Source organism: Mytilus galloprovincialis, chromosome 2, assembly GCF_965363235.1.
Source record: "Mytilus galloprovincialis chromosome 2, xbMytGall1.hap1.1, whole genome shotgun sequence".
Taxonomy (NCBI): Eukaryota; Metazoa; Mollusca; class Bivalvia; order Mytilida; family Mytilidae; genus Mytilus; species Mytilus galloprovincialis.
In genome coordinates, this window is record NC_134839.1 from 94,352,648 (window position 1) to 94,376,613 (window position 23,966).

A 23,966-nucleotide genomic window follows, 5' to 3' on the forward strand; every position below is an offset into this window, starting at 1 on the left:
GAAAAAATACAAAAAGATGTTTCCCTTTGATAAAAAAAAAAGAATAAAAAAAAGGCAACACTACAATACTGATGTCTAAAGACCGAAGACAGCAAATACATGTCATTTGTGAGTTGCAATATAATCAAATGGAACAAGTCATCAAATTCAACTAATTTGTATGTTTTTAATATGATACCGTCACTAGCTTTACTTTCAAGTTAACATTACAACTGTAGTTAATATGTACATTCAACGACCTATAATAAAACTCAATTGTAAAAGAGGGTGCAACGATATCAGAGGGACATTCAAAGTCATAAATGAAAATAAACTGACAACGTAATGGCTTAAAAGATAAAAGAAAAACAATAGTCCATAAAACTCAACAAAGATAACTACACACAAAGCAACACGAACTCACTCTAAACTGAAAGTAATCTCAGGTGCTCCGAAGTGGTAAGCAGGCCCTGCTCTACATTGTGCATCCGTCGTGTTATTCATGTTGGAACAAACCCTGTAACAAGTTTTATTCGGTAGTTCACTTTGTTAATTGGGTACAGGATTGTAATAACGACGTTGGGAACATATCCGCTGTCATTTGTGAAACGGATATTCCATAACGGTCGACTAAATCGTGATGGCGTCCATAAAATTGACGATGGGATGATTTCAACTTCACCATTTGGAACTCTTGTTTTAATTTCTTCCTGATGAACCGCAAACCCTCTATCAAGGAAATCAAGATAGTAAATACAAGCCTGGGGAAATTATATCATTTAGGAGATATATATACGCGGCTTGAATGTTGCTACATTGATATGGAAAGTTTACAATTGGGAAGCTAAATTTTTATCACTTTTGTCGTAAAATTTTGTTTTTAACCGAGCGTCATTATCAATTTCTAGATGTAAGTGAAGGTATGAGGCAAGCCCAACTTATCATTTTTACCAAGTTAAATAAATGGAATAGATGCGTTCAACATAGTCACCAAATTTTGAATTGTTTAGTGAGTAAACAAAATCTTCATAGAGGAAAGTATAGTAAAAGTATACTGCTAACTACTTTTCTCCTTCCAAAGAAATTCCTGTATGAGGTCAGTCTAATAAGTATAAAGGAACAAGTCGACAAGAAGAGGGGCACATTTGGTTTCCATTGAAATGCCGATAGTTTGTTGAAAAATACGTCAAAAAAGTCCAAGTACCGGTCAGTGAAATAGAAATGTTAGAGGTAGCAACAAATCATTATTTTGTAAATAAGGAGGAAACAACTGGATAGTAGGTCTGGCTGCTGTTAGAGTTCATGCAATTCCCTCAGTTATTATAGTGTTTGTTAATTTCAAATGTCTTCTCTATCGATTTATGAGAATTAAGGATCGATAACTAGTGTTGCATTATTTATACTTTCTTTCCTTGAAGAAATAGGACAGGACTTTGGCTTGATTTAGTTCATTTTGAGTATTTAACTGGAAAGATTACATCAACGTATTGATTGTTTGTTTCATATTCAGAATAAAAAAAAAAAAAAGTCATCACCAATTGGAAAAACATATTCGAAGAATTATATGATATGAAACATCATTTGAAGTGAACTATTTTCATTGTAGCAATTTAGAAAATATCATTACTATCTCAATATCCTATATGCATTTCAATACAATACAAACGAAGGGGTAATAAACACCAATATTTCAAACGCAGATGGTAATTTTGTTATCAACATCACAAAGTTAACAACAGTTTGAGTTGTACCGTGAAAAAATAAGTGAACTTATTTGTAGGGCTTGTAAGATCCATCTATTTACAGCTAGACGTTTATAATTATAAAAAGAGGGACGAAAGATGCCAGAGGGACAGTCAAACTCATAAATCGAAAATAAACTGACAACACCATGGCTAAAAATGAAAAGGACAAATAGACAAACAATAGTGCACATGACACAACCTAGAAAACTAAAGAATAAACAACACGAACCCCACAAAAACTGGGGGTGATATCAGGTGCCCCGGAAGGGTAAGCAGATCCTGCTCCACATGTGTTACCCTTCGTGTTGCTTATGAGATAACAAATCCGGTAAATAGTCTAACTCGGTAGGTCAAATTTATGTAAGGGAAGGGAATTGTAGTTACGATGTAAGGAACATATCCGATATCATTTGTGAAATGGTTATTCCATAACGGACAACCAATGGCGTCCGTAAAATTTACGAAGAGATGATTTCAACTTCACCATTTGGAACTCTTGATTTAATAGCTTCCTTGTGAGCAACAACCCTCTATCAAGAAATACATGCTAAGAAATGCAAGCACGAGAATATTGTATCAATTGGGATATATTTACACAGTATGCAGGTGCTGCTGGAATGTTGCTACTTCGAAATGGAAAGTTCACAATTGGAAAGCTGAAATCATCTCTTTTGTCGTAAAGTTTTGTTTTCAATCGACCCTCATTGTCAATTTCTAGATGTAAGTCAAGATATGAGGCCGACTTAACTGTATCTGTTGTATCCTTTATCTCTACTTCAATGGAAAAAGTTAACATGTGATACCTCACAGTTTTGCTCAGTCTTTAGTTTTCTATGTTTTGTTTGTGAACTGATGCTTGTCTGTTGGTCTTTGTTTTCTTTTTTAGCCACGCCGTTGTCTTTTTATTTCGTCATGAACTTTAATGTCCCTCTAGTCTCTTTCTCTTCCCATTGATAAGATGCTATTCCCGATGCTTATAAATACAGAGTTTTCTAGGAAACTCAATCTTTCGATCGATATCTTGACTCTAAATGAGTTTTAAGGTAGTTAAAAATTCAACATAAGAGGCCTATAGAATTAAATCATTGCAAAGAACAGTATCTTTAAGTTGACTATAACTAAAGAAATAGGTAGATATGCATTCAAAAACAATAGGCTGAAGAAACCAAAGAAACAAAACCGAAAATACAATTGCAAAAGCAGAACATTACAAACGGAAAGTCCCTAATCAAATGGCAAAATCAAAGGATAGATAAAACACATCAAATGAATGGACAACGACTGTCATATTCCTGGCTTGGTACAGGCATTTTCAACTGTATAAAATGGTGGATTGAACCTGGTTTTAAAGCGCTAAACCTCGCACTTGTACGACAGTCGCATCAAATTTAATAACATTGATAATGATGCGTCACCGTTTTGTTTTCTATCCTGTGGGTTTGTCGTTGATGGAATTTTTTCGTTTTTGTTCTGAAGTTGGCATGTTGTGTCGACTTTTATCATATTTTTGTATTTTTTTTTGTGCGTTATGCTCATTCGTATGTATGTGCTGTATTTCTGTTATGTACTGTGGTCATTTCAGTACTTTTTTTTAACATAAAGCGGGAGTTTTGGGTAGCTAGTAAATCATATTTAACCCACCAGTTTTTCTCAAAACGTCCTGTTTCAAGTCAGGAATAAATATGTTGTTATCGACTAGTTCGTTTCTATGTATGTTAGCTGCTTTTTGGTTGTTGTTGCACTTCAATATTCCTGTTGTTTGCTTGTTTCCCCTTATAGTTGATGTTAGCTTTGTAACCCGGATTTTGTTTTCTATTAATCGATTTATGACCTTTGAACTCCGCAATACTACTGTTGCCTTTGTTATTCAAACCAATAGACGTTTTAACAATAGCCTAACCCTGTTTTTTTATATCGGATAGTTACAATATTTTAAATAGTTGCTCCATCATTTGATATATAAGTGCTCTAACTGATAGAAATGCAGATAAGGACAAATTGTTATGATAGATAATAATTAAATCAAAACATGATATATATAAAAACGTGATATGGTCAATAAAAATGCAAATAGGAACATCTAGAAACAAAGCAATCGAAAAAAGTTTCATATGAAGTAATACAATATATATAGATGACGATGATTTGAATTTTTTCCGTCTGATTTGACCTCCAACTGACATAATGATTTAGTTGTGTATAATTTCAGATCCCATCTGTGACATGTAAAGGGGTCAGTTTCATATATAAATGCTTGACCACTATTCTCATGCGCTTTAAGTCTCTTTGTTTCCAACAAAATGGGACAGGTAACGGTTGCTCTTGTAGCATCGTTAATAGCTGTTTATGTAAAGTTTACTGAAGGGTACATTAAGTCGATAAATACACACACACACACACACACACACACACACACACACACACACACACACACACACACACACACACACACACACACACACACACACACACACACACACACACACACACACACACACACACACACACACACACACACACACAAGGTTCTTCACTCATTGAGTGGGATACTCTATTTATCCACTCAACATATTTAAACATATGCCTTAGATTAAAGTATCAAGATAGAGAAATATTGTAAACGCGAAATGCTTTGGCGGAATCTGTTTCTCTAAAGTTTTATCAAAAGACGATATGTATAAAACTTAAACGATCTACTTAATAGCTTAACCGATTCTGTGAAGAGTCACAATCAGAAAGTGTCGCTTCCTCACTGACGCTACAATAGCAATATCGAAGGCAAGTACGAAGAAAGAAGTCTTAGTTGACTAATGAAGAACTGAGAATAAGTGAATCACTAATTTGCTATAAAAAAAAAGTTTCCAGTCGGTCATGGGCAGTAGAAAAACATATACTAGCACTGCCAGATCGTAGCATATAGAAATATGTTAATATAAAAAAGAAGATGTGGTATGATTGCCAATGAAACAACTATCCGCAAAAGACCAAAATGACACAGACATTAACAACTATAGGTCACCGTAAACATGTTTACTTTCTTGTGAACAAGAAGTTTCCCGTAACAGTTTTGTATGTAGTATTTTCAAATCTTACGAATTGGTAAAATGGAAGCGCACATCTTTAAATATCCCCTATTTTTTTCTTATAATTGAATATAATTAATCTCTTTAAGAAATTCTTCTTTAAACATTACTTATTGATAATCACTTGAATCAAAACCAATTGAAATGATCAATTTGATTACTATTTCGTTTTTCAGAGTTTGCAGTGGGCATTACCAGGCCACTTGCACCAAATACATATACTATCAGGAAAGAATGACAAGATCTTGTGGAATATTTGGCTGGGTAGATGTACTTATTACAAGTATGGATTTAAAGCATTAACATGTATTTTTTCTCGAAGTCTTGAGAAAATTTAACTAGCTAGCTAACTAACTAATTAATTAACTAACTTACTATCTAACTGACTAACTAACCAATCTACTTACTTACTAACTATGTAACTCACCACAGATGTAAGTCACATTGTTTTACATGAATTGTCTACAATATATAGTAATAAAATAAGGCGACTGTAATTTATCGATTTTAAAAGCTTGTAAATCAATTAAAAAGGGACAAATCGAGGTATCTAACAAAAAGCAGCAAATAGCATGAAGATAAAAAGGTGTAAGATCGGGTATATCGAAAAGGTAAGTAACTCCTGACATGCATGCATCGCCAGCTATGCGAATTAAAACTCAGTCAAAATGTCACAATCGGAAACAGGACACAATGGGTTAAATTACCGACTCGATGGTTAAACTGGTGTCTAAAGATGTAAGACCATTTTAACATATCGATAGTAAATTAAGACATCGACACATTATATTGGTCAACCAATCCGTGATGATGACTGCAAAAGGTATGTAGTGTCGATTTCAGTCGTTCCTCTTCATAACTCAGAACGGGTTATTGTGTTTAAGGAGCACACGGTAGTCAATGAAGTCTATTTAGTGTGAACATATACAACCGTAACCTTTTAACTGGGACCTGTTATAACCATACGAGTCACATTGACTGTATCATTGGATTGAATTTGACGAGTCAAAAATTTGTGTTCAAAATATCATTATAAAATAACATACATATTTAATAATACAGTGTGCTTTATTTGTTCATATTTGCTATGTTCATCATCTAAGTTTACAAATAAATATCTCTTTATTTATTAGAGAAAGTGGAAAAACAGGATACTTCAATTGTTTGAAGAATTGTCCAGCAGGTATGTCGAATAAAACAAAAATAATAAGAACAAAACCACCATGTACGAAGCTTTTAATGATTTTGTTCTTGCTGCTAGAATCCATATATGTATTGAAATGCACATTTTTTTTCTATCAATAAAATCGATTGAAAGGGTAATAAATAAAAGCCAACCCCTTATTAAATGGAAAATCAAAAGCTCATTAAGCTAGTTAGCAGTCAAGAATTCATGTGGGGTTTTTGGTAATAATGACGGCCCCGTGTAATAAACATTTATCATGTGTTTAGTAGTAAATACAGTAGTTTTGAATATTTGATAAATAGCCTGCTGTTTAATCATTATCGCGCAACTTTGATGCGCATCCTGTATCGCATACCTTTATCACACCCTTTATCACACCCCGACTTTTTTTTTCAAAATTCGTTTTTATTTATGAAAGCTTAAGAAATATTTTTCCTCAAAATAGGTCCAAAAGAACGGTCATTCGGGCGTGACGCAATTTATTGAATGACGTCACTGTTTGGTATGTGACGTCACGAAATGTAGCTATAAAAAATACAAAACACACAAAAAAATACAATAATAAACAAAATATTTTTAAAACAACAGCACGCAAATTTTAAGGTAACCCAGGTGCTTCGAATAAGTAATTGAACAGTTCTTTTAAAAGGCTTTTAAAACAAGACAAAAGTAGAACTAAAGGTAACCCAGTGCTATGGATCAGAAAACAGTTTATATAATATAATACTCTCCTGTTGAAATATATGATAAAGCGTATAAAACATGGCAAAATCCGTACCACATGCCGTATCACCCTCGACCAATATCATCCCTTGGTCCTGAATGCCCTTGGGCTGATATTGGTGTCTCGGGATGATACGACACAATTTTTTTTCTCCAAAAGGCCAAAAAAAGTTAAAAAGTTTTTTTTAGCAAAACGCATTTGACTGACAGGTCGAACAACTGATGTTCTTAAACCCTGCTGTCTCCCATTGGCGAATGAAAAATGAATTGATCATCAGATTTTACAAATGGATCTTAATATTAATTGAATACCAAACAAAAAAACACTAAACTTGTGCTCTCTCTATGCATATACATATTGATAACTCAGCAATACTCATGAAAATTTTACTAGTAAGTTTGCTAGCAGTTTTTTACTTTTACCCATTATTTTCGATATATCTTATTTGACTTACAGTTCACGGTGGTTGGAGTTCCTATGGTAACTGGGAAACATGGGGTAGTTGTTCAAAGACATGTGGTAGTGGTACACGGTCGACACGGAGAATGAGGTATTGTAATAATCCTCTGCCGAAAAATGGTGGAATTGGTTGTTCTGGGTCTAGCAGTAATACAAAAAGCAGATCATGTAATTCCAACAAATGCCCTAGTGAGTATCAACAACAATAAGGATTTAATAATTTATATATTCACGGCACACGCATAAGATATAAAGCAGATCACTTAATACAACAATTATCCTCGTGAGTATCAGCAATGATAAGGGTATAATGATTCATGGGTTTACGGCACACACATACAACAAAAATCAGATCATGTAATTAACAATTGTACTAATATTTACAATAATAAGGGTGTTTTAAATCATTAACGTCACAAGCAAAAGCAAAACAGATCATTTAATACCAACCATTGTCCAAGTAAGTATCAGCAATAATAATGGTGTTATTATCTATGTATTAACGGCACACACATAAAATATAAATCAGATCATGTAATACCAACAATTTTATTTTTCCAGTAAATGGGCAATGGACTGCATGGAATCTTTGGTCGGAGTATGGTTCCTGTTCTGCAAGTTGCGGTTATGGAATAAAATCTAACACAAGAACAAGAACCTGCAGCAAGCCTTACCCGAAGTATGGTGGCAAGACATGTCCGGGAGAGTCCACAATGACTTCCTCACAGACATGCAATACCAAACCCTGTCAAAGTACGTAATTTTACCTCGAAATGTTATACACTTATGTTTTCAATTTTTGCATTTTATTGAGTTATACAAATGTTTGTATCCATTATTTGTTAATTTTTAAGACCAATTATGGTATATATCAAACAGTAGTTAACGTTTAAATGAAATTACCCGATATTTAGCATGATAAGTTTGAATGAAAGTACATGATAAACAATAAACCAGCCTTTTTCATGCAGTTGATGGGAAATGGGGAGCTTTCTCAAAATGGAGTGAATGGGGACGTTGTTCTGTAACCTGTGGACACGGTGTAAAAACGAGGACTCGTTCAAGATCATGTGATAACCCTGAACCAAAATACGGTGGAACGGCATGTACGGGAAAATCAGTTACAGTTGACTCACTAGAATGCACGGAAATACAGTGTCCAGGTATACTATCTTTCAAATATATTACGTTGAATACAAAATAAACCAAGCATTCTATGAAATAGGAGTATTCAATTTAAAAGAGAGGCGAAAGATATCAGAGGGATATTCAAACTCATAAATCGAAAATAAATTAACAACGCCATGACTAAAACAGATCAGCACATAAGACAAACAGACAAGTAGTAGTCCTTGAGTTATGTTGTCAAGAATTTCTGATTCGGTCTTTTAAATGTATTTTGATATTCTATTTCCCAATACAGAATTGTTGAAAAAAAATAATTCAACTTTGACACATGTTTATATGCATGCTAGATGCAAGAAACGTCGTCTATGATATTCCTTAGTAATAATATTTTAGGCTTATTACAGATCTCTGGTATTAATTACATATACAGATATTTCGTATTCAGGCTATTGTTCCACTACTAAAGTGTCTTTTCAAATTACTAGTATACTAGGTAAATGGTTATAAATTGTTCATATACGGCCTATGAACATAATGGAATTAATGACTTTTGGAGCGTCATAAATTTGTTGTAAGTAATTGATAAATTGCATTTTTATTATATAAATTGATTTCGAATCTGTATAAAGTTTTCATTTTTCTTTAAAATATACCACTCTGCCTCATAATCTTATTAAGAACAAGAATGTGTCAATAGTACACGGATGCCCCACTCCCACTATCATTTTCTATGTTCAGTGGACAGTGAAATTGGGGTCAAAACTTTAATTTGGAATTAAAATTAGAAAGATCATATCATAGGGAACATGTGTATTAAGTTTCAAGTTGATTGGACTTCAGCTTTATCAAAAACTACCTCGACCAATAACTTTAACCAGACGGACGAACCGAGGCACAGACGGACGGACGGACGGGAGGACGGACAAACGGAGGCACAGACCAGAAAACATAATGCCCTCTACTATCGTAGGTGAGGCATAAAAATTCACACATCTATTTAAAAGGACATTAAAAAGTCAGTCCTATTGTTAAATCACCATGTTTAGATAGTGACATTCCCTCGTCACAATCTTTGTATCCTTTGATGGCTTGTTGGTTAAAAAATATCTGCTGGTCTCCATAAACATTATCCTTCCCTTTGAAGTCTTTTTCAACACCAACCCTTTACCCTTATCGTTTCAATTGCAATACCCACCCCTGGATAAATTGTTCATTAGTCCTAGTTCAGAAATATGATAGAATTGCATTTGTACGTTAGGCATCAACAATAAATCATTCAATTATTTTTGAGACTATAACTTTATCTTGTATGCATTAGTTGATGGTGGCTGGACAGATTTCTTGTCATGGTCGATATGGGCGACCTGTTCGGAAATCTGTGGTTTTGGAAAAGAGAAAAGTTCTCGCATAAGATTATGCGAAAATCCCGAACCTGAGTATGGTGGGAAACAATGTGCCGGTGATAGCACGGAAGAAAGAACACAGCAGTGCAAAATAAAGGAATGTCCAGGTAAAGTTTTTGAATTGTTTGTGTTTAATTTTTCTATCAGGAATTATTAAAATGTGTTTTGAAATCCCTAGTACAATTTTGTATATGGTTATTGTCGTAATGAATTGTTATTAACTTATTTAGCTTAAACGTAGAAAAGCGACAGCCTTTTGACAAAACCGTATTACATTCAGTGCATCTCTGGTTTGTTTTATTTTAAACATATTTCACAAAAGTTGGCCGAAAGATACCAGAGGGACAGTCAAACTCATAGATTGAAAATAAACTGACAAAACCATGGTTAAAAACGAAAAAGACAAACATACAAATAATAATATACAAGACACTACATAGAAGACTAAAGACCAAGCAACGATATCCCAACCAAAAACTGGTGCTCCAGAATGGTAAGCAGATACTTCTCCACATGTGGGACCCGTCGTGTTAGTCATGTTATAACAGACCCTGTAAATAGTCTAATTCGGTAAGTCATAAATGATAAATTATCACCTGTCACATCAACCCTAAGTTGTCCACGGAAGCAACTTATGAACCCCGGCATTATTACAGTCCTATTTATCGGGTGAAAATGTATATGAGGAAATAAAAAAAACCCTCCCGTTGTGAATAATTTTAAAATCTATCTATACAATCATCGTATATCTATATAGCTATATATCACAACACATTTAATCATTAAAAAGTGTTGATTCTTTCTTTAATTTTTTCTCACAAAATCTACAAGTATTTATTTAGCAGTTCAATTTTACAGCTATTCATTCCGTTCTTTGTTTTGCTAATTTTATATACAATACAATCCGGTCTTTTGGTCTTTTACAACTAGCTACTCGTGAAAAAACTATTTGAAAGGAAATGTGCAACTTATACTTTTCATTGTGAGATATAAATTCCTATTCTTATAAACAAGCTCCTGGTCATAACTGTCACCACATTTAATCTTTTATAAAGGTTATTGTGAATGTAGCACAGTTGGTGACACACATTACAGAACATTTGATGGACAATGGATAGATTTCATGGGATCCTGTCATTATCTACTGGCCAAAACAGCTTTGGATGACATTGATTGTCATTTCTCTGTCGTCGTCATCAATAAGGCAGCTAGTCAAACATCAGAGCTTCCTTACACACGTACCATAGAATTAGCTATAAAAGATTATACGATTCGTCTTCTTCCAGACAAAGTAGTTTTGGTACATAAATAAACTTATTCTGTTTTTTGCGTTTTAAGTTCTACTACATAGATTTTGGATCTTTTTTCTTGTTTTGTTGATCTAGTCTTCCCCTATCTTGGATTGCAAAGTAGCAGATAACCATCGATCAAGATCTTTAATGACATTGGCAATTTTCTTGAAAGCACGTTATTCGTTTGTAAGACTGTTAATCTTAATAAAGAAATTTGGCGTAATTGGTGTCACACTTTTATATTATTTAACACTGAAAAAACTGTCAAAACTTAATTGAAATTTATGATCATGTTGATATCTAGGGTTTTTCAAGGACAAACAGAAGTTTGAAAATTTGTTGCAGCGAAGTGTTTGTTTTCAGTTACAAATTTTGAATATCTACTACCGAAGACTGATAAATTAGAACTGTTATAAAATGGCATTTGAAATCATTGTGTTATGCTTAGTTTCAATGTTCGTATCATAGAAACTGATAAATAATTGTTTCCTTCATGGATAAATATTAAGCGATACTGTTTCTGTCAAAAAACTTGAATTTCATCACATCATCTTTCCAACAACTGAAAAAAACCAAGTAATTAGAATAGGTTCTTCAAACTATGTTCTTTCTTTATGAAACTATAGATAGTAGCTGTTTGCTCAACCAATGTTGTCAATTAAGTTATGAGCAGATATTGAAATAAACAAATTTTAGTCTTGATTTCCATTTTCAAAATCTGATATTTAACATTAGACTGTTACACACAATTTATGTTCTGTGTGCTTCTTTCAGGTTGATGGTACCAAGATCAGTTTACCATACAATACGAAAGACAGTTCAGTTAATATATTTGTAAGCGGACGATATGTACGGGTACAAACCAACTGTGACGTAATTTTAGAATGGGATGGGTCAAAGAATCTTGAACTTGCAGCACTAGACACCTTTGCAAAACGTATGACAGGTATATGTGGAGATTGTGATGGAATACGAAATGAATTTAGTGCCACAAATGACAGTAAACCAACAGACGAGCCTTTAAAAATTGGAAAGATAGTTCAAACATTTGAACTCGCAGAAGAAGCAAAAGAAGCTGGCGACACGTATGTTCTTTACAATTCGTACTCTGCTTATGTTCACATGGTATTCATGATTTGAAACAAGTTTTAAGGTTTTCCTGTTTGGTGAAAATGGTTGCAAATGGTTGTAAATGCGTTGATCATAGTACTGTGAGTTCAACATGCACCTTCAATATCCATTGAGCTGTTTTGTTGCTATGTCTGTAAGATTCAATTTACAAAATCAAATACTAATCGTTTCTTAATGACAATCCTGAATGATTTTAAATCAAAACGTTTTTAAATTGAAAAATAATACAATCGCAATTTGAGCATGGCTATAAGAAGAATTGTCTTATTTTACCAATGCATCGTAACTGAATTGTTAACATTATTGTAGATGTGGAGTTTTGTCTGAAATACCGGCAACTACTGGTGACATCAATAAAATTGCAAAAAACCCTGAATTTTGTGGATATCTGATTTTGAAAGAAAATGGTACCAGTCCTTTTCAAGAGTGTCTTCAAAGTTCCAATATACAAGCAGATAAACATTACAACATGTGTGTCTCTGATGTATCATTATATTACAACACAAATAATCTGGGGAAAGCAGTTTGTGACAATTTGGAATCTTTTGCCCTTCGTTGTGCAGAGGAATCTTTTGCAGTAAACTGGAGAGCTGATGCATTTTGTCGTAAGTTGAGCAAACTTGAAAAATGAAAATAACACTTAATAAATTTCGGGCGTATTACGCCCTTTTCCGGATAAACTTCCATCGTGAACGCTCAAACGCAAACATTTAAAATGGAAGGGATACATAAATAGTCAGAATTATTTATTTCTATATGACTAAATATGACATAAACAGGTAACAGGTAACCAAATAATACTAAGTCCAGCTTTACTTAAAAAGATTTGAACTTTAGCTTTGGTCGGGTTGTTATCTCTTTGACATATTCCTTATTTCCATTTTCAATTTTTCTGACTACTGAGGTTTATAGGTGTTTGATATTATTTAAAAAAAACACAAACAGTATTCATGAAATAGTTCAAAATGCAAATTTACTGATGTTAAAATACCACAAATAAGACAAATTGACATAAACATAACATATACTGGAGTATCAATATATTATGTAGCAATGTTTTAAAAATAGATTAAGTTTATAGTTAATCATAATTTAGTTTTTATATCGTCCTGCTTGAACTTTATTTTCCATATAGGAAAATTCAATATATTAGTTATGTAAGCATTTATTTCAATAGCTTTATCCTGTGGTATAAATGAAGTATACTCAGATCACGTGAGTGGCTGCCAAGCTAACTGTGTCAACAGGAACAGTGATAAAACATGTGAATTATCGTTCACTGAAGGTTGTGCTTGTGAAGAAGGATATATACTAAGTGGAAAAGAATGTGTCAAGGCTGATGATTGTGGATGCAGTAGTGATGTCGGGTATATTGGTGTAAGATTTTTAAAACGTTACAGTATAAAATAATGATTCTTAAATATATTTAATGATCAGCCACTATATTGTCTGTTTCACACAGGATGATTGAATGTTATTTAGGCAAAAGTTGTCCAATAAGAATTCATTTATATAGTAATTGTAATTAATCAAAATGTAAATCAAGTGCATCTGGGTTTGCGAAATTGGCTTTTGATTTTATTTTAGCTTGGCGACGAAGTTTTATCAGGTGATTGTACAAAAAATTACAAATGTATCCGTATCAACGGAACAGGAAATCTTATTGAAGAAGCAGCTACTAAATGTCACGAGAATGCAGTTTGTCAGCCGAACGCTGAGGGAGATCTTTTATGTAGATGTAAACCTCAGTATGAAGGAGATGGAATCGTAGAATGTAAATGTAAGCTTAAAGGTTGAAAAAAAAAGACACAACAAATTATTGTCATATGTTTTAGAACAAATACATCGAAACAATAAAAACCATTTGTTTCCAGTACAGCTACAGCTTATGAACATTTCTTTTATTTTGAGAAACTTGATTAATTGAAAACTATATTTTATCATATAACAGTATAGTTGACGTAGCTTGCGTTTACCGATGGATTTATTTCTCATGTTTACTGCATCAGGTGCACATTCCGACAATTAATTTCGATTCAGTGTTGATCTGGACTCTAAAAGAAACGTTGTCCTCCGAAAATAAATAAAATATTGCCACACATTTACAAATGCGTAAATACAAAATTTAATCCCCGGTATTTTTTTTTAGAAGAATTAGAAATATGCAAAAGGTAGAAAAAGTTCTTAATTTTAAGTGATCGCACATTCTTATAACAGCATATTTACATTAAACCATAACCGTATTATCATGTCAGTAATTTGTCTCTTTCGAATATAAAGGACTATAAGTTATCTCATTGTTTAGTTTTGGTGCACGGTTTCGAAAATGTTTTCCAAATTGCAATAAATTCTAAAACAGCGTATAAAACAGTGGACTTACATGTATATCCTTAGTTAAAACAGTTTACCAGCGAGCCAAATGGTAGTTATAACATTAAACAGAACCGATTTTCTGTACCAGATGCGCATTTCGACCATCTGTATCCCCTCAGTGATGATCGAAGTAAAAATATTTGAATGAAAACAGAACCTAATTGAAGCGTTGAATAACCAATATAACCAATAAGAAACAAAACATTTACAATATTAACTGAATCTTCACCATATTGTCGTTGAAACATAAATTTGTAGCTGGAGACGCTTTCCCTATCGTCGCACCAAGTCCAGTCCTTTTTTTTAGTTCAAAGGAATCCATCAACTTGTTTGACTTCAAATAGTATCTTCCAATTGATCATCAATAACTTGCACATGTCTGTTTATGTGAATTAGTCACATTTATTTAACATCTTCTGTCATTTATCTTCAATAAATAGCGCAATTAATTTTATCACAATCAACATTGTACAACGGAATTGACTTTGATTTTTAAAAAAACTAAAAAAAATATATGATTTATTCATTTTTTAAAGTTTACTATCAGATATTTGTAAAAAAAATGTTACCATTATTGCCAGGACGGTTTGTTTGTTTTTCCGATTAGCTAGAAATTACTATCGACATCTGAATGATTGTTGGTAAATATTTATGTGAATCATATAGACTATTTCATTTCTTAAAACCTGTAGATTTTTTTCACAATTTACTTCTCAGCTAAAGAAAAAGACTGTACCTTGACAAAGAGGGGTACTGGTTACAAAGGCAAAACCAGTATTACAGAGTCCGGCATTAACTGTCAAGCATGGGCAGAAAAAAGTCCCCACAAGCACAAATTTGACGTTAAACTAAGTGACCAATCAAATTACTGTAGAAATCCGGACGGTTCTGATAGACCATGGTGTTACACGATAGACAAGGCAAAGAGATGGGAATATTGTGACATTCCAAAATGTGGTATGTACGCCTCAGGTTCTTGATTTATTTGTATTAATTATGTTAAATGTGAGTACAAATGATAAAAATAAACTTTATATAACATCATATTTTTGAAAAAAATATAATTCTATATGTGGCATCTTTTAAGCAATGATACTCATAGAGGTTTTTAAGAAGCAGAACAATGGGAAATCCAGAAAAAAATAATCAGATTTCTTGAAACACGTCATTTAGTTAATGAGCCATTTGTAGAGTGAGGCATGACAGGTTAAGGATGTGGTGGAAAAGAGCCATGCAGTAATAGAAAAAGTCCATTGGCCGATTAGGAAGCTGTTGTCGACGACCTGAGGATTCAAACACTTATATCATCATATATAATTTTAGAGTCTCCACTGGCAGTTAATAATTTCATCAAGTACAATTTTGTCATTACTACGAACGATCACAACCTTATCTTACAATTTTAAAGATAACATTTTTTTTTGTTTTATGATTCAAATCGTGCTCTTTTTTTTTTCTTCAATTTCTTCATATCCAACAGACATTAAAGAATGCAAATTTGACAAGAAAGGGACAAATTATGAAGGTCACAAATCAATAACAACTTCTGGAATAGAATGCCAAACTTGGGGAGCATCTGAACCTCATAAACACAGCTTTTCAAAGAAACTGGCTAAGCATAAAAATTACTGCCGTAACCCTGATGGATCTGAAGAGCCATGGTGTTATACATCTGATCCGAATAAACGTTGGGAATATTGTGACATTCCACTTTGTAGTAGGTATACCAACAATAACTTACAATGCAGAGGCAATATTGTATGGTTGAATAGACACTCTGTTATCGTTATTTAATATGTACAACTTGTTTGTGACATAAGGATAAAAAACAAACGAATTAAACAGTAAAGAACTCTACTTTACTGGTCTGGCAAGTCATCTTCTTATTTGAATTGCTTCAACATATACATATATCAATATGTTTAAAAAAAACAGCACTTATTTAAATTTGAGTGTAATTTAAACTGGACTGACCAGTCTGCATTGTTCTAATATTTTTTAGTTTAAGTAAGAATTGTTTTTGATTAATGCTGTTTAAGGATCTTAAAAAGTACAGTATTAACTCCAAGTTTGCAAAGTACAGTTAGAATTAACACATTTACGTAATTTTCACGTTTTATGGAGTATAATACAAATTGAGCTTTGTACTTTAAAGATGGATTCTAATTGCATTCTATGTTTAAAAAAAAACAAAAAAACACAGTATTGAAATAACTATTTTTTCGTACACCGTTTGATGGTTACTATGTGATATATTTTCTTTGGTAAATTTAGAGGTAAAACAATGTAAAGAAGATGATAGAGGATCGGATTACAATGGCCATCAGAATACAACGTCATCTGGTAAAATATGTCAAGCTTGGGGATCTCAGGAACCTCATCGTCATGGTATCAGTAGATTAGCTGCAGAAATAAACTACTGTCGTAATCCAGATGGCTCAAGCAAGCCTTGGTGTTACACACTTGTGAAGGAAACACGTTGGGAGTATTGTGATATTCCATTGTGCTGTAAGTATCTTCTTAATAATTTTCGAATTAAACGAAAGCCAAAATTAAAAAACAGCTTATAGAAGCCATGTATGGTCTAACGTCATTGTTATAAGTAGTTTATTTATCTTAAATTCTATAAACTTCGACACATTATTAATCTGTACAAGAAATCAGATGATTTTGTTTAGATTATTGCCGTAGGAACTATTCTTATTTTTAACACATAAATTGGTGTGAATAATTGAAAACCATATTTATTGAAACAACCTTATTTCTTTTCAGGACATAAGAAAATCCGGAAAAGAACAAGAGTGAACTGACTAAAATAACTTATATATATATATGTATATTAAATGTATTTGCAATCAGATGTATTTCTTGAAGATTATATATGCAATCCCACTACTGGTAAAAACGTTGCTTTTCGTTTGCTTATATATAACGACCTCATATAAAGAAATATGTTCCTTATGTGTGTTCAAATCTGTTTTGACTGTATTTATAGTTTTTGTTTTACATATGTAAGATCCCTCTACCAATCAATGTCCTTCACTCCATTATATAACCATGGCCACAAATCAATTTTGAAAAACATTCTGACAAAATGATGTTACTTCATCAAAACTATTTTTAACATAGTAAGGTCAAATGTATTATTTTTTTTAATTTCTGACATAAAACAGAACCTTAATATTATAGCTAGCAACATTATCATGTTAACAAAGTGTTGAACTAAGCATGAATGGTATAATACCTATAAAAGTACAAATTTTATTGAATAAGATGCGCATTTCGACAGTTGTCTAAAATATTGGAAAGTTAAATACTTGATACAAAGGTTCTAGGGTTGATATAACATGTAACAATAATTAAGTACACATTAAAAGGAGTGCGATAGACTTTTAGTTAGTGGCTAAACATCAGACGTAGTAATAGTTGTTAAGGACTTTTGCCTTTCAAAATACAGTAGATAACATCTATATAATACATAACAAGTAAAAGTTGTTTTACTATGATTATCAAAAATTAGACAAAAATAACTATACACGTCATGGGTGAAAAAAAGGCTAATAGAAAAACAATTGTTCTCAAAATAAAACATAGCAAACAAAAGACTGAGCTACATAATCCCCCTTCAAAAACTGATCTCAGGTGCTCCTGGTTTGTAAGCAGGTTCTGCTCTACATGTGAAACCCGTCATGTTGCTTATGTAAGTACAACCCCTGTAATAAGTCTAATTCGGTAGGTCAAATTCAGGAAAAAAGACGGGATTGTAGTTACTACATTGAAAACAAGTCCGTTATCATCTGTGAAACGGGTCTTTCATAATGTTCAACCACCTCGTGAAGGCATCCGTAGAACTTACGAAAGAATGATTGGTTAAATAGCTTTCTTGTGAGAAGCAACCCTTAGCTATTTCAAGACAATCATGATAAAAAATACAAACTCTAAAAATTTCGTAACAGCTGGGTATGCAGTCGCTGCTTGAATGTTGCTACATAGAAATGGATGGCACGTTCACAATTTGGCAGCTAAAATCATCTCTTTTGTTGTTAGGTTTTTTTTAACCGACCCTGATTGTCATTTTCTAGATTTAAGTCAAGATATGCGGCAAACTTAACTGTTTCTGTTGTATCATGTATCTCAAGTTCGATGGGATAATTACGTTCGACATAGTCAACAAATGTTTTAATTGTTAAGTGAGAGAATATAATCTTTAAAGCGGAAAGTAAAGTTAATAGTTATCAAAGGTGCCAGGATTATAATTTAATACGCCAGACGCGCGTTTCGTCTACAGAAGACTCATCAGTGACGCTCAGATCAAAATAGTTGTAAAGCCAAACAAGTACAAAACTGAAGAGCATTAGGATACAGCTAACTTCTATTCTTTCTTCTTAAGAAGTTCCTGTATCAAGTCGTTCATTAAAATTTGTGATGCACGAAGGTAGCGTCCCCAAAGTTTCGGTAAGAATCGGGCACAAGTCATGCATGTATCTCTTACATAAATAAAGTTTTATTATATGTTTCACAAGCTTTTTTATTGTGTGTCCTTTTCCACTTGTATACCTGAGATACAGACTAAAGTTTGCTGATTAAGATAGTACTCTTGTATGAAACGAATGATACATACATAAATAACATAGTTAATGCTTATCTAACATTCGCAAGCACACATCACGTATCTTGGACACCCCTAGTTTTTGGTGGGGTTCGTGTTGTTTATTCTTTAGTTTTCTATGTTGTGTCATGTGTACTATTGTTTATCTGTAAATCTTTTTTCATTTTTAGCCATGGCGTTGTCAGTTTGTTTTAGATTTATGAGTTTGACTGTCCCTTTGGTATCTTTCGTCCCTCTTTTGGAACCATAACTGCTTATACTAGTAAAAGCTTCTTAATGTATACCGGGGAAGTTTTATATTGTTAATATAATACTTCCATGTCTATACTAGTTAGAGAGCTGATAATACCTCAGGGAATAACAGACAACATAAGTGGTATCTACACAGAAAAATAAAACAATCGCAATTTGAGCATGGCTATAAGAAGAATTGTCTTATTTTACCAATGCATCGTAACTGAATTGTTAACATTATTGTAGATGTAGAGTTTTGTCTGAAATACCGGCAACTACTGGTGACATCAATGAAATTGCAAAAGCCCCAGAATTTTGTGGATATCTGATTTTGAAAGAAAATGGTACCAGTCCTTTTCAAGAGTGTCTTCAAAGTTCCAATATACAAGCAGATAAACATTACAACATGTGTGTCTCTGATGTATCATTATATTACAACACAAATAATCTGGGGAAAGCAGTTTGTGACAATTTGGAATCTTTTGCCCTTCGTTGTGCAGAGGAATCTTTTGCAGTAAACTGGAGAGCTGATGCATTTTGTCGTAAGTTGAGCAAACTTGAAAAATGAAAATAACACTTAATAAATTTCGGGCGTATTACGCCCTTTTCCGGATAAACTTCCATCGTGAACGCTCAAACGCAAACATTTAAAATGGAAGGGATACATAAATAGTCAGAATTATTTATTTCTATATGACTAAATATGACATAAACAGGTAACAGGTAACCAAATAATACTAAGTCCAGCTTTACTTAAAAAGATTTGAACTTTAGCTTTGGTCGGGTTGTTATCTCTTTGACATATTCCTTATTTCCATTCTCAATTTTTCTGACTACTGAGGTTTATAGGTGTTTGATATTATTTAAAAAAAACACAAACAGTATTCATGAAATAGTTCAAAATGCAAATTTACTGATGTTAAAATACCACAAATAAGACAAATTGACATAAACATAACATATACTGGAGTATCAATATATTATGTAGCAATGTTTTAAAAATAGATTAAGTTTATAGTTAATCATAATTTAGTTTTTATATCGTCCTGCTTGAACTTTATTTTCCATATAGGAAAATTCAATATATTAGTTATGTAAGCATTTATTTCAATAGCTTTATCCTGTGGTATAAATGAAGTATACTCAGATCACGTGAGTGGCTGCCAAGCTAACTGTGTCAACAGGAACAGTGATAAAACATGTGAATTATCGTTCACTGAAGGTTGTGCTTGTGAAGAAGGATATATACTAAGTGGAAAAGAATGTGTCAAGGCTGATGATTGTGGATGCAGTAGTGATGTCGGGTATATTGGTGTAAGATTTTTAAAACGTTACAGTATAAAATAATGATTCTTAAATATATTTAATGATCAGCCACTATATTGTCTGTTTCACACAGGATGATTGAATGTTATTTAGGCAAAAGTTGTCCAATAAGAATTCATTTATATAGTAATTGTAATTAATCAAAATGTAAATCAAGTGCATCTGGGTTTGCGAAATTGGCTTTTGATTTTATTTTAGCTTGGCGACGAAGTTTTATCAGGTGATTGTACAAAACATTACAAATGTATCCGTATCAACGGAACAGGAAATCTTATTGAAGAAGCAGCTACTAAATGTCACGAGAATGCAGTTTGTCAGCCGAACGCTGAGGGAGATCTTTTATGTAGATGTAAACCTCAGTATGAAGGAGATGGAATCGTAGAATGTAAATGTAAGCTTAAAGGTTGAAAAAAAAAGACACAACAAATTATTGTCATATGTTTTAGAACAAATACATCGAAACAATAAAAACCATTTGTTTCCAGTACAGCTACAGCTTATGAACATTTCTTTTATTTTGAGAAACTTGATTAATTGAAAACTATATTTTATCATATAACAGTATAGTTGACGTAGCTTGCGTTTACCGATGGATTTATTTCTCATGTTTACTGCATCAGGTGCACATTCCGACAATTAATTTCGATTCAGTGTTGATCTGGACTCTAAAAGAAACGTTGTCCTCCGAAAATAAATAAAATATTGCCACACATTTACAAATGCGTAAATACAAAATTTAATCCCCGGTATTTTTTTTTAGAAGAATTAGAAATATGCAAAAGGTAGAAAAAGTTCTTAATTTTAAGTGATCGCACATTCTTATAACAGCATATTTGCATTAAACCATAACCGTATTATCATGTCAGTAATTTGTCTCTTTCGAATATAAAGGACTATAAGTTATCTCATTGTTTAGTTTTGGTGCACGGTTTCGAAAATGTTTTCCAAATTGCAATAAATTCTAAAACAGCGTATAAAACAGTGGACTTACATGTATATCCTTAGTTAAAACAGTTTACCAGCGAGCCAAATGGTAGTTATAACATTAAACAGAACCGATTTTCTGTACCAGATGCGCATTTCGACCATCTGTATCCCCTCAGTGATGATCGAAGTAAAAATATTTGAATGAAAACAGAACCTAATTGAAGCGTTGAATAACCAATATAACCAATAAGAAACAAAACATTTACAATATTAACTGAATCTTCACCATATTGTCGTTGAAACATAAATTTGTAGCTGGAGACGCTTTCCCTATCGTCGCACCAAGTCCAGTCCTTTTTTTTAGTTCAAAGGAATCCATCAACTTGTTTGACTTCAAATAGTATCTTCCAATTGATCATCAATAACTTGCACATGTCTGTTTATGTGAATTAGTCACATTTATTTAACATCTTCTGTCATTTATCTTCAATAAATAGCGCAATTTATTTTATCACAATCAACATTGTACAACGGAATTGACTTTGATTTTTAAAAAAACTAAAAAAAATATATGATTTATTCATTTTTTAAAGTTTACTATCAGATATTTGTAAAAAAAATGTTACCATTATTGCCAGGACGGTTTGTTTGTTTTTCCGATTAGCTAGAAATTACTATCGACATCTGAATGATTGTTGGTAAATATTTATGTGAATCATATAGACTATTTCATTTCTTAAAACCTGTAGATTTTTTTCACAATTTACTTCTCAGCTAAAGAAAAAGACTGTACCTTGACAAAGAGGGGTACTGGTTACAAAGGCAAAACCAGTATTACAGAGTCCGGCATTAACTGTCAAGCATGGGCAGAAAAAAGTCCCCACAAGCACAAATTTGACGTTAAACTAAGTGACCAATCAAATTACTGTAGAAATCCGGACGGTTCTGATAGACCATGGTGTTACACGATAGACAAGGCAAAGAGATGGGAATATTGTGACATTCCAAAATGTGGTATGTACGCCTCAGGTTCTTGATTTATTTGTATTAATTATGTTAAATGTGAGTACAAATGATAAAAATAAACTTTATATAACATCATATTTTTGAAAAAAATATAATTCTATATGTGGCATCTTTTAAGCAATGATACTCATAGAGGTTTTTAAGAAGCAGAACAATGGGAAATCCAGAAAAAAATAATCAGATTTCTTGAAACACGTCATTTAGTTAATGAGCCATTTGTAGAGTGAGGCATGACAGGTTAAGGATGTGGTGGAAAAGAGCCACGCAGTAATAGAAAAAGTCCATTGGCCGATTAGGAAGCTGTTGTCGACGACCTGAGGATTCAAACACTTATATCATCATATATAATTTTAGAGTCTCCACTGGCAGTTAATAATTTCATCAAGTACAATTTTGTCATTACTACGAACGATCACAACCTTATCTTACAATTTTAAAGATAACATTTTTTTTGGTTTTATGATTCAAATCGTGCTCTTTTTTTTTTCTTCAATTTCTTCATATCCAACAGACATTAAAGAATGCAAATTTGACAAGAAAGGGACAAATTATGAAGGTCACAAATCAATAACAACTTCTGGAATAGAATGCCAAACTTGGGGAGCATCTGAACCTCATAAACACAGCTTTTCAAAGAAACTGGCTAAGCATAAAAATTACTGCCGTAACCCTGATGGATCTGAAGAGCCATGGTGTTATACATCTGATCCGAATAAACGTTGGGAATATTGTGACATTCCACTTTGTAGTAGGTATACCAACAATAACTTACAATGCAGAGGCAATATTGTATGGTTGAATAGACACTCTGTTATCGTTATTTAATATGTACAACTTGTTTGTGACATAAGGATAAAAAACAAACGAATTAAACAGTAAAGAACTCTACTTTACTGGTCTGGCAAGTCATCTTCTTACTTGAATTGCTTCAACATATACATATATCAATATGTTTAAAAAAAACAGCACTTATTTAAATTTGAGTGTAATTTAAACTGGACTGACCAGTCTGCATTGTTCTAATATTTTTTAGTTTAAGTAAGAATTGTTTTGATTAATGCTGTTTAAGGATCTTAAAAAGTACAGTATTAACTCCAAGTTTGCAAAGTACAGTTAGAATTAACACATTTACGTAATTTTCACGTTTTATGGAGTATAATACAAATTGAGCTTTGTACTTTAAAGATGGATTCTAATTGCATTCTATGTTTAAAAAAAAACAAAAAAACACAGTATTGAAATAACTATTTTTTCGTACACCGTTTGATGGTTACTATGTGATATATTTTCTTTGGTAAATTTAGAGGTAAAACAATGTAAAGAAGATGATAGAGGATCGGA

At 32.7% G+C, this 23,966-nt stretch overlaps 2 protein-coding genes across 3 annotated transcripts in view; one reads left to right on the forward strand and one right to left on the reverse strand.

Annotated features, from left to right (window-relative positions):
* Positions 1-17,309, forward strand: part of LOC143062580 (apolipoprotein(a)-like) — a 35,580-nt gene extending 18,271 nt beyond the window's left edge. The window contains exons 16-30 of the mRNA XM_076234243.1: positions 3,934-3,949; positions 5,941-5,990; positions 7,174-7,365; positions 7,738-7,929; positions 8,148-8,339; positions 9,623-9,814; positions 10,763-11,007; positions 11,774-12,084; positions 12,440-12,735; positions 13,308-13,507; positions 13,718-13,910; positions 15,221-15,460; positions 15,984-16,220; positions 16,778-17,011; positions 17,276-17,309. Of these exons, the coding sequence (XP_076090358.1) occupies positions 3,934-3,949; positions 5,941-5,990; positions 7,174-7,365; positions 7,738-7,929; positions 8,148-8,339; positions 9,623-9,814; positions 10,763-11,007; positions 11,774-12,084; positions 12,440-12,735; positions 13,308-13,507; positions 13,718-13,910; positions 15,221-15,460; positions 15,984-16,220; positions 16,778-17,011; positions 17,276-17,277 (2,792 nt within the window). The 3' untranslated portion in view covers positions 17,278-17,309. The remainder of the gene's footprint in view (positions 1-3,933; positions 3,950-5,940; positions 5,991-7,173; positions 7,366-7,737; positions 7,930-8,147; positions 8,340-9,622; positions 9,815-10,762; positions 11,008-11,773; positions 12,085-12,439; positions 12,736-13,307; positions 13,508-13,717; positions 13,911-15,220; positions 15,461-15,983; positions 16,221-16,777; positions 17,012-17,275) is intronic.
* The window catches only part of LOC143064938 (aldo-keto reductase family 1 member A1-like), a 247,957-nt gene that overhangs the window by 129,642 nt on the left and 94,349 nt on the right, over positions 1-23,966 (reverse strand). The gene's annotated exons all lie outside the window — the stretch shown is intronic.